This window comes from Engystomops pustulosus, chromosome 3 (genome assembly GCF_040894005.1).
Source record: "Engystomops pustulosus chromosome 3, aEngPut4.maternal, whole genome shotgun sequence".
In the NCBI taxonomy this organism is placed as follows: Eukaryota; Metazoa; Chordata; class Amphibia; order Anura; family Leptodactylidae; genus Engystomops; species Engystomops pustulosus.
In genome coordinates this window covers 193,052,464-193,063,550 of record NC_092413.1, presented here as the reverse complement: position 1 = coordinate 193,063,550, position 11,087 = coordinate 193,052,464, and the positions used below count along the sequence as shown (strand labels likewise).

Here is an 11,087-nt window from a genome sequence, read left to right as displayed (position 1 = left end):
TTTTACACTTTGATTGGAGTGCTGCCCATTTTCTTGAATTTATAGATAGATAATATATAGAAGAAATGGATAGATAGAAAGAGAAAGATGACAGAAAGATGTTAAGAGTTTATTTATTCTTTAAATGATTGAACTATAATACTCAGTGGCTTTACCCCCTAATAAATACATAATATGTTATCCTCATTTGCATTGTCTCATCTCAAAAAATGAGGCATCGTCTCCTTTGTTTTAGGGTTCTTTTAATTATTGTTCTTTATTAACATTCAAAAGAAAGATATCTACATATGTACAATATATAGAGATTTATATATAAAACATCCCACATTGGTACAGGTCTATGCTTTGTACAAGTTGTTTCCTTTAGTACAAGGTAAACTTTCTGGCTCTGAGGCCGATTCCAACAGTTCCTTGGATGGTGCAGGGAGCTTGGCACAAGTTCCGATCTTTTGCTTTTAGGTGGAAAGATTTTATCTTGCAATGTACACTTGATGCTTCCATTACGGCCAACTTCTTAAGAATCGAGGGCATAACGCTTATTTATGGCACACAAAATGAACACAACATTGTGTACACACCCAACAAAGGAGAGTTGTGCTACAATGTATTAGTTTCCTCTACATCTATGTACAAATCCGGAATTTCTGGATGGAGTTACACACAGCACAATGTTACCGCGGCTTTTCACACAAAATTGTTTATGGTCATCGTTTATGGATGCAAAGCGCCTTTTGTATGAGGAAAATAAAGAAGAAAAACTTGTAACCGTGAGCTGCACTTCCGTAGATACAAATGTCTGGAATACCTTGAATTCTACATCTATGCACGTGGGCAGCAAATGTATCCTCTTAAGCCTTGAATATTAGCCAAAGAATCTCAAAGGTTTCTCGAAGAGCTGAGATATCCTTGAGCTTGATAAACACATCCGTATGCAAATGCTTTGCATAAAAAGACCTCTTTCACTTGCTACTATTGAAAGACAAGACTATTAATGCCAAACCAACACTACATAGAATTTATTGACAATGCAGTGTGACAGAGCAGACGTGATGACTACAAACCGAGAACACGACAGAATCGAGGCATTGTCTATTGAAATTATGTCTTCTTCTAAAGTGTCTTGGCTGAAAGGTTGAGCTTTTGGCTACATGAATGGATGAGGCGTTCATGGTCAGAGGGTGAAGAGGTTCAGTTCTCACATCTACCTGAATAATGACCTACAATGTATCCTACCCTCATCAACATCTGTATGTAGCATCACTTTGAACTCTGCTCCACATAGACTGGATCCATTTTCCATCACCCTGGTGGAAAAAATACAAGACCCTATTCTATTCGGTCCATAACATTTTCCGTAACAAAGAAAATATTGTCACCACAGATATTTTCCACTATATCAACCATCAACAATCACTCAGCCTACAATTTTGACACTGTGTTATGTTGCTTGGAGTTTTCATAGATATCTTCTCCATCCAAAATACCTATCCAAAGGCACCGTAGTCCAAAATCCAAATGTTCCCATAAATATACCTTGGGAATTGAATATCATTTCCTGCAGTAGTTGTATTATTGGAAGGTCAACGGCAACATCGGCAGCTTGGATTATACTGCTTCTGGTAGTGCACAGAACATCCCTTTACAGGACGCGGTAAACGCCAGGGTGATATTAGATTTGCACGTGTGTTCCTAGTGCCTGGAGGTTTTGTATGCTGGATAGGATTTTCTTCTGATGGCCCGCTAATGAGATGCCCATTTTGGTCAGTTCACTGAATACAAAGATAAAAAAGGATAATATTAATCATTAATGTTTTTGTGCTCACACATGTGTTTGGTGCCTGTAGATAACTTGCTGATCGGTTGGGGTTCCAGTGGTTAGAACCAGGGTCATTGTCCCCCAAATGAACAGAGCAGCTCTTGGCTCCCTTCTGCTCTATTCTCCTCTATGGCACTAATGGAAATCATCGGAGAAGAGCACCATACTCAGATATTTACTTTAGTGCTGTAGATAATGATGTGAGCAACATGCTGCTATGTTCATTTTAGGTATAATGGGAGTACATCACTGGGACCCCTATCAATCACTTTCGTCTCCCATAAATAACACATGGAATCTAAAAATAAACATCCTGCTTTGTATCTTTCTCTACAGTATGGGACATAATTGGTGTATAGATTCCATATGAATATAGCATAAGATAAGGAATTTTCCTTTCATGTAAATGTCTTGCTGCTGCTTTGGCTTGTACTATGGTCTCCATAGACTGTAATGGAAAGCTGTAAACTAATCTCTCTTTGATCTCACAATCTGTCTCATTGCCCAAGACAGATTTAGTCATTTACACTGAGGGATCAGGTAACAAAAAAAAGAAACCTTGGTCAGGGAAGAGAAGGTTTTTTTCCGATAAAATACATAAAAGGCTTTCTTAAATACTCCTTTACTTAATTCATGTAAACTTTGTTGAAAACATAGCCAACACTTGAGAGGAGTGTTGAAAGGAGAAATATTGATTATAGACATAAAATGAAGACAATCCCCACCTGTTGCTTAGGTACAGCACAGAATCTAGGGTGACATATCCCGCCATTGTGAAGTGTTCTATATACTGTGACATCTTGATGGCCTCTAGCCATTCTTCCACACTAGTCACGGTAAAGGCTTCTTGCATATTTGGGTCTTGCCTATAAAAGTTATGAGGAGAAATCAATGTGGAGTCATTTATGCATTTAAGTACTTAATGTTATAATTATCAAATCATGGAAATTGGAAAACAATATCAAAAGGAATTTTAGGATGTTATAACAGAGAGAGGGAATCTACATGTAGGCAACATGGACAAACTTAGAAATGTAGCTGCAGCTGTCAGGGGCTTAATGTCTATGGTCCACAATAACTAATAATTGACTACATCTTTAAGGGATTTTTCCCTCAAATCATCACTTGTCCAGAACATAGGTGATAAGCTCTTTACCAGCCCTATAAAAGTAATATAAGCAAGGTGCCCAATAGTAGTTAAGACTTAACTTTTAATTCATATAATGTAAAAAAGCCACCTATCTACCTATGGCTAGAATAGACATTCAACAATAACAGAGGAAAAGAGTTTCTTCCTTTAAAAACATAAACCTAGTGACAAAGAAATCATTAAGGACATTAGAGTATCCTGGTGAAAGTACAGCTTAATAGGCAAACAGGGGTACAATTAAGCCAGGTATATTGCATGTGTAGGCAGGTGATAGTAAGGGAAGTAAAAACAGGTTGGGTCTCACCAGTCTTCATCCAGGGGAGGCAGGATTACCGGGTGTATGGTCCAGAGATGGCCTAGTTGTCCCTATTAACTCTGGCTCCTGAGCCCCTTGAATTGCTCCCAGCCCTTACAAGGGCGGTCCCATTTCTGCCCCTGCGATGGCTATTGTACCCTATTGCTTAAAAAGTAAATAGTATCAAATCCCTACGCGTTTCGTGCAAGGGTTAGATTGCACTCATCAGGGGATAGTAGATCAGAAAGAGTACTCCAGCTTGCTGCTTCAGAATGGGCTCTGTATCCTCGCCCTATTTCCAGGCTGTAAAACGGGCTGTGGCTCGTCCAGCATCAGCGAGCGTTAACCTAAGCACTAGGTAGAGAGTACGGCGTCGGCCGTCGCCGTACTCTCTACCTAGTGCTTAGGTTAACGCTCGCTGATGCTGGACGAGCCACAGCCCGTTTTACAGCCTGGAAATAGGGCGAGGATACAGAGCCCATTCTGAAGCAGCAAGCTGGAGTACTCTTTCTGATCTACTATCCCCTGATGAGTGCAATCTAACCCTTGCACGAAACGCGTAGGGATTTGATACTATTTACTTTTTAAGCAATAGGGTACAATAGCCATCGCAGGGGCAGAAATGGGACCGCCCTTGTAAGGGCTGGGAGCAATTCAAGGGGCTCAGGAGCCAGAGTTAATAGGGACAACTAGGCCATCTCTGGACCATACACCCGGTAATCCTGCCTCCCCTGGATGAAGACTGGTGAGACCCAACCTGTTTTTACTTCCCTTACTATCACCTGCCTACACATGCAATATACCTGGCTTAATTGTACCCCTGTTTGCCTATTAAGCTGTACTTTCACCAGGACACTCTAATGTCCTTAATGATTTCTTTGTCACTAGGTTTATGTTTTTAAAGGAAGAAACTCTTTTCCTCTGTTATTGTTGAATGTCTATTCTAGCCACAGGTAGATAGGTGGCTTTTTTACATTATATGAATTAAAAGTTAAGTCTTAACTACTATTGGGCACCTTGCTTATATTACTTGGTTACTCTATTTGATGCCATGGTCTGGAGCCAGTCTTGAACAAGTTACCTCTCCAATAGAGGAACATTTGACAAGCTCTTATACATTTACCCTTTATACTTTACCAGCCCTACCTGCTAAACAGGTACCTTGCAAGGCTGAGATCCTGAGTCCTGGCCCTAATAACATCTACATAGAATTTGTACATTTTCCTTTAATAATATCAGGTTCCTCCCACATTTAAAAGTGATAACTCAATTTACTTTTATGAGTGATAATGAAATAGGAATTTTGATCAACTTAAGAACTAACCTAAAGAACCTATCTTCTATATTACACAGGTACTGCCTATAGTCCATTTTGGCATGATAAGGGATGACTACTTGATTGTGGGTGATCTCAGCTGATGGACCACCAGGCATAATGGGTAGAATGGGTGATTGTAATGGGTGATTTCATCTGCTCTGAACTATTAGGTTTCAGTATCCGGTTGGTCTACCAGAAGTCCCATAGAAGTCAATGGAGCACAGGATGAATAGCCGAAGTCCATAGCAGACATGAGGAATTTGCGATCCACCATTTGCCAACTGCAGGAGATTCAACAACCTTCCGCAGTCATACACTAACACCCTATCATGTGGATGGATATCCTAATGGCCCAAAACTATTTAATTTTAGACAATGCAAACTTAACAAGATTTCACACAGTAGGAGGAACTTAACATGACAGCTTTCTGGTGGAGGAGGCATTTAAAAAGTCCAATTACTGCCATTGTTATTGGTTTTCTGAGAGCAGGGCGGGCAGGTGAGTGTAGGGCCTGAACACCCTGGCCGGCTGTATTTACTATTAGATGGCTTACATTTCACAAGAGTTTGGTGCAACTCAAAACAAACCCCTTTCTAGGAACGTTATGAACCTTTCACTAAAGTGTCTAAAAACCCTTGATGGTGGTGCAAGGTGATTTGACAAATATTGCTACAAATTATGAATATGTATAAGGATAGATAAACATGCCGAAATATCTCCACAGCATTATGGAAACCTGTTGGTTCTATAAATGCAAAAGGAAATAAATAAATTCAGAATTCTTACCATGTGGAGCTATTGGCGAGTTCGTTTAAGGTGCTCGGTGTGCGGATGAACTTATCTAGGATGTTTACAATTTGACCAAATTTGGGCCGGTCGCTTCTACACTTCTGCCAGCAATCCAGCATGAGTTGATGTAAAACTACAGGGCAGTCCATGGGGGGCGGCAGGCGGTAGCCTTCATCTATTGCCTTTATTACCTAGGAGGAAACATTTACATTCATTACCGCTATGACAGACCCCTTCAGTTTATTTCTCTTCATCTTCATCTGTGGATAATTTCAATAGACATGATTACTCTCTTTTATGTCCACTTTCCTGAAAAGATGTAAACCTTTGAAGTGACTAATACTTGTGCTAATGGGAATTTGCCCCTTTCTCCTTCTTAACAGGCATTGAAATTATTTATTCTCCAAAACCATTAAGAAAGAAGATGACTGAAACATTCTGAACATAAAATGAGCTCATTTTATGAAATCCATCTATAAATAACAGGTTGAATATAAAATCCACACATTCAGTGTTGTTATAATATATGTCATTATGGTTAATATGAAAGAGGAATTTGTTGGAGGATTGGACAGAGAATTGTCTAATGGAGTTTACTGTAGGTAACAATAGTGGATTAAAATATTGGCGGTTTGGGTGGTAGCCCGGGGCCCAAACCTTCTAGGGGGCCCACTCCCACTCAAATCACGCACCAAATTCTATACTGAGAAGGTCTTCACCCATGAAATCCTCATACATCTGTTCCTGCTCTTAATGCACATGTAGACAAAAGCCATTTCAGGATTTTCAAAGGTCCTCCAAAGGTCCTGAAACCACAGATTGAAAGCAGGAACACATTCTCCATTCCCCAAGATTCTAGTACCATATGTAGGTAGTGATTCGAGACATGTAGGGCTATAATATTCATACAGGCTGCGGCCCATGGCAGTCTTAATCTGCCCCTTGTAGGTAAATGTAAGGTTATATATATTCTAAGCCAAGGAAAGTTTCACCAACTTTTTCATGAGAATCAATTCAGGTTCCAATCTATTTGTTCCGAAACAATGTTAGAATGTTAGAATGTTGGAATAGAAAAAACCCAGTAATGTATCAAAAGGAGTGAATCTTACCGGCGCTTGTACAATTGAAGAAATTGCAATGCGTTTCAGCTCAGGAATCGAGCCTTTGCCAGGCATAACCACACCACAAAAGCTCAATTCTCAAGCCGAAACACGTTGCAAATTCTGAAAAATTCTATGTACAAGCGCCAGTAAGATCCATTCCTTCTGAAACCCTACTGGGTTTTTTGTATTCCATATGAATAGCGGTTTCTGAGCTTCTGGAACAAATCACTGCTAGGAAGAGGACAATGGCCACCCATTTTAACTCATAAAGCGCTAAATAAGCTCAATAAGGTAAAAAGACCAATTTACCACTATTGCCCAAACATTGGTACCATAGCTACTACACTCTTTTTGTCTCCTTTTCTGACATTTCCTTTGTGTTTGGAGTTCTGCTGATCTCTGAACACGATCTCCAGGTCCTTTAATTTCCTAGAAATTGGTATACTACCCCCTCCAATTCTCTAAAACACGGTTTTGTTTTGTTTTTAATAGGTCCTAACTTGCTTTAGAATCATTACTTGTAAATCACAAAGGTTCCAGATCTATAAGGTTCCCTTATTAAAAAAATGGGTGGATTTGAAGTACCCTGTCTCCTCACATTCCATATCATCTGAATCTCTTCATAAACAGCAGAATTTGTATATAAAATGATTATGATAATCCATTTTTCTATTAACTGTTATTTGATGTCTGATTGTTTATTGGGTTTGTGTTATGAATAATAATAACTTATTACTTATTACAGTTATGTTATACTTCAGCTTTGGCCATTTTGATGTTTTTTTTCCTTCGATGGCCATTACCATGCAAGATAAAAACTTTTAGATTTTAACACTTGATATGTACCAGATGTATTTTTTTTCATTATGGATCTTATTATGTAAAATTGGGTTTACTTTTTTATATACGGTATATTTGTGAAAAACATTTTCAAAGATGTGATCCTTGTATCACCAATAACTAGTGTTGAGTCAGTCAAAACAACAAAGTTTGCCAGCAACATTTACATGGCTTAGACCAGTGAACTGTGCCAGCACCGATCGCGGATGTTACTGTTTGGGCTTCGGGCCTGTTACTTGGACCCAAACAGGATTTTTAAATAAGGACTAAGTCAGTGTTCTCATTAATGTAGCCTCAGAATAAATGCACACAGTGGAAATGACAGACTGAGTCTGATTGACTCTCTTTGTAGCTTTAATATGTATTTACATGCCATATTACTAAGGCCAAACTAGGTTCTGTAACACAATGACCCAGTCAAAACTTATAGGTTAAAGGAAGATATTCAAACTATGCAAATTCTGGCTTTTCACTAATCATCCAGCAACATCTTTAAAAAATCTCATCATAGTGGCAGGATATAAAAGAAAGCGTGGGTTGGCTATTACAATGTCTCCTCAATCCTCCTATATCTTAGAGAAAATACTGATGTGGCCTTGAGCTAAGGATTTTACTCTTCGTAGACGTGATTGGTTGGGATGCCTTGATTGACAACCTCAGTGTAAAAAGTCATTCATGTTAAAAGGGTTCATTTTATGAAGACATCGCATTCCTAATGCCATGTTATAGAATATGAATATCATGAGAATCCACCACTTACAACCTCCACCTGTTCACTTCTATTACATGTATCTGAAGCTGTGATTTGCTACAGTAGTAACCAGGATTTTAAAAAAATGATCTTTAGACATCTACCAACAAAATCCATCGTGATAAAACAGGGACAATAACTCATAGATCCGGGCGCCGTGACTGTTGTAATGTTCTTATATTTGTTATCTTCCGTCTTTCTAAAATCAACTTGTAAAATTATACTAATGAGCCAGAAGGGCTCTAAGGGGATTTAGCAAATCCCCTCTGTGCTCTTTGTTCACAGGCTGTTACACTGTGCAGGAAAACTTCCCCCTTCCACTTTGGGAGCAGGAGGCAGGTTGTGTTTGAGAGTGCTGGAAAAGGTTATATACCAATTTCCAGAATAACTGGAGTAACATAATTTCTGATTGATCCAAATCTTTTAAAAAAATTCAGCAAATGTGATTCGAATCAAATTGAACGATTCACTCATCTCTACAACTGCCTGAGATATAACCTAATGATCTTGGAAATTTTTTTGATAATTGTTATGAAGCCGACATATGATATCTCTTCGTACATGATGAATTGTCTAATCATGCAATGACCCCATGGACCCTTATAGTTAGAAGATAAGGCATTATACAGGTAACTCACATCTTGGTTGGACATTTCCCAGTATGGCCTCTCTCCATATGAGATGACTTCCCACATGACGATGCCGTAACTCCATACATCGCTTGCTGATGTAAACTTTCTGTAGGCTATGGCTTCTGGCGCTGTCCATCGGATGGGGATTTTACCTCCCTTTGAGGAAGAAAAGGAAAACTTACTCAACCAATAAGAAACTAAACAGATTCCACACAGAAGGAAAAGAGAACGTACTGGACTTAGCAATTAGAGGGACTCCAGGTCCAGTCAATGGATAAGGTTACTGGAGCACAGCATTTGCTATAGGGTCCAGTGGCCAAAAACATTGATTAAGATGTTACCTATGAAATTTGGTAGACTGTTGGATAGAGAGCTCCAAAAATAGTAATTCTGGTGCACCTTTTATTTTCATTCAGTACCATCCATTTTCTTTGTGATTACTCCAAATAATTTATGAGTAAATTGATAACTGGGTGTTATAAGTTGAGGGTGTGTTCATATAACTGTCCAATCAGAGATGTGAGACTGAGTAAGGACACAACCCTTGGCAAAGAGAATGGTAACACCCATTTTTCAAACGATTTTTACATTTCCAGGAACCAATTAGATAGTATTTAATACAAGTAACTGGTAGTCCAATGGAAGAAGAAAGGGAAAGTTAGTCAAAGTGGAGTAAGACCCAATTGAAAATTGGTTGTGGTTACAGTGGGTACTTAGAACAGATCTATGATTTCTTTAATACATACCCTTGTAGTATAAGCTGCTTCAGGATCATCTTCAAGGACTCGAGAGAGACCAAAATCTGAGACTTTGCAAACCAAATTGATGTTGACCAAGATATTTCTGGCGGCCAGGTCTCTGTGCACATAGTTCATGTCCGATAGGTATTTCATCCCAGAAGCGATACCTCGCAGCATCCCCACCAGTTGTATCACCGTGAACTGCCCATCGTGTTTCTATAGAGAAGACAGAACATTCTCATTAATGAAAAACCTGAGGGATCATTAACATTTACATATTTGTGCACTAAGTGCATCCATGGCTTTGTAAAATATGGAGCACTAAAGGGATATGTATGAGAGGTACTTCAAAGAATGAGGCCTTATACACTAGCAGCAATACAGTATGGATTTTGTCTTTGATCCAATGCGGATTGTACACAGCACGAAGGTTCAAGCTCTGAAGTGAAACATATTGACAATGAACTAAATACATGGAATCAGGAGAAGGACATTGTATGAAACACAGAAGCTGAATACGAGGCGATCATGGTCTCTAGTGATTTTATAAATAAGAATAGCTTTTACCTATTATATAAAATGTCTTAAATTTTTAAAAAACCTTGAAAATCCTACAAAAGCTTTTCAAAAATAAGTTACAAATCAAAAGGCTTCTATAATGAGTATTGATGGAGTCACACAACACGAGCATCCGATTATGGTTGTAGATGTCATAACTTCATATATCGGCAGTCATGAAAAGGACGAGGTAAAATGAGATACAAAACGGACTAGGACGACCTCTTTACAACTATTTTATAATTATAGAAAACATAATGGAAATTCCAATACTGACATAAAATATAATATTTAAAGAAATATTTTAGCAGCTGAACAGCTCTACTGTGTCTATACCTTTTGATTTTGTAATAAAGTAACAGCAGATAGACCTATTTATTTTTGTTAAAAGATCCTGACCGACTTTTTTAGTGGATGCCCTTTGATCCTGATGGCCTATTCTTTTTTTTTTTTAATTTTTTTAACGCTTTATTGACATATTTCCATGTATTATCCAAGTAACCAGGTATAGAACTTAAATATCAATAAAACGACTTATATCCCACTAACCCCCTTCCCCCGACCACTCTATGGACCCCTAGAGGAAGAGAGAGAGAGAGAGAGAAAAAAAGAGAGGAAGAAAAAAAGAGAAAAATTTTATATATTTATTTATGTTTAACCAGGGTCCGTCATCGAATTCGTATCCTCATGCCTCCACGCACCAAACCCTTTTCCATTTCTCTACAAACCCACCTCTCACCGCAGTGAGCTTCTCCAATTTTGTAAATTTCTGCATTTCTGCCAGAAAAGCTTCAAAAGAAGGGGAATCCGCACTGCCCTACTTTCTTGCAACCAACAACCTGGCTATGGACAACCAACCTTTTACTCCCATCTTCCTTTCTTATCTCGAAGAGACTGAGAAGTGCGGCATGAATAGAGTATCTAATTCTTACCTTAAAAATATTTTCAATATAATCAAACATCCTAATCCAATAATCTTTTAATAATCCTGATGGCCTATTCAATGATGCTTTTGTTCCTGAGGTATTTTGTGTTGGATGGATTTCATTGACCAGTCAACCCCTTCTGCACCAGCAGAGTGCTTGGTTCTGAGC

At 38.6% G+C, this 11,087-nt stretch overlaps 1 protein-coding gene across 2 annotated transcripts in view; it reads right to left on the bottom strand.

Annotated features, from left to right (window-relative positions):
- Positions 1–225: 225 nt before the first annotated feature.
- LOC140122519 (ephrin type-A receptor 3-like) overlaps positions 226–11,087 on the bottom strand; it is a 156,352-nt gene continuing 145,490 nt past the window's right edge. For both annotated transcript variants that reach the window (XM_072143470.1, XM_072143472.1), the window contains 5 exons: positions 9,442–9,651; positions 8,702–8,851; positions 5,367–5,560; positions 2,542–2,682; positions 226–1,769 (listed from right to left, as the gene is read on the bottom strand). In XM_072143470.1, the coding sequence (XP_071999571.1) occupies positions 1,670–1,769; positions 2,542–2,682; positions 5,367–5,560; positions 8,702–8,851; positions 9,442–9,651 (795 nt within the window). In that variant the 3' untranslated portion in view covers positions 226–1,669. The remainder of the gene's footprint in view (positions 1,770–2,541; positions 2,683–5,366; positions 5,561–8,701; positions 8,852–9,441; positions 9,652–11,087) is intronic.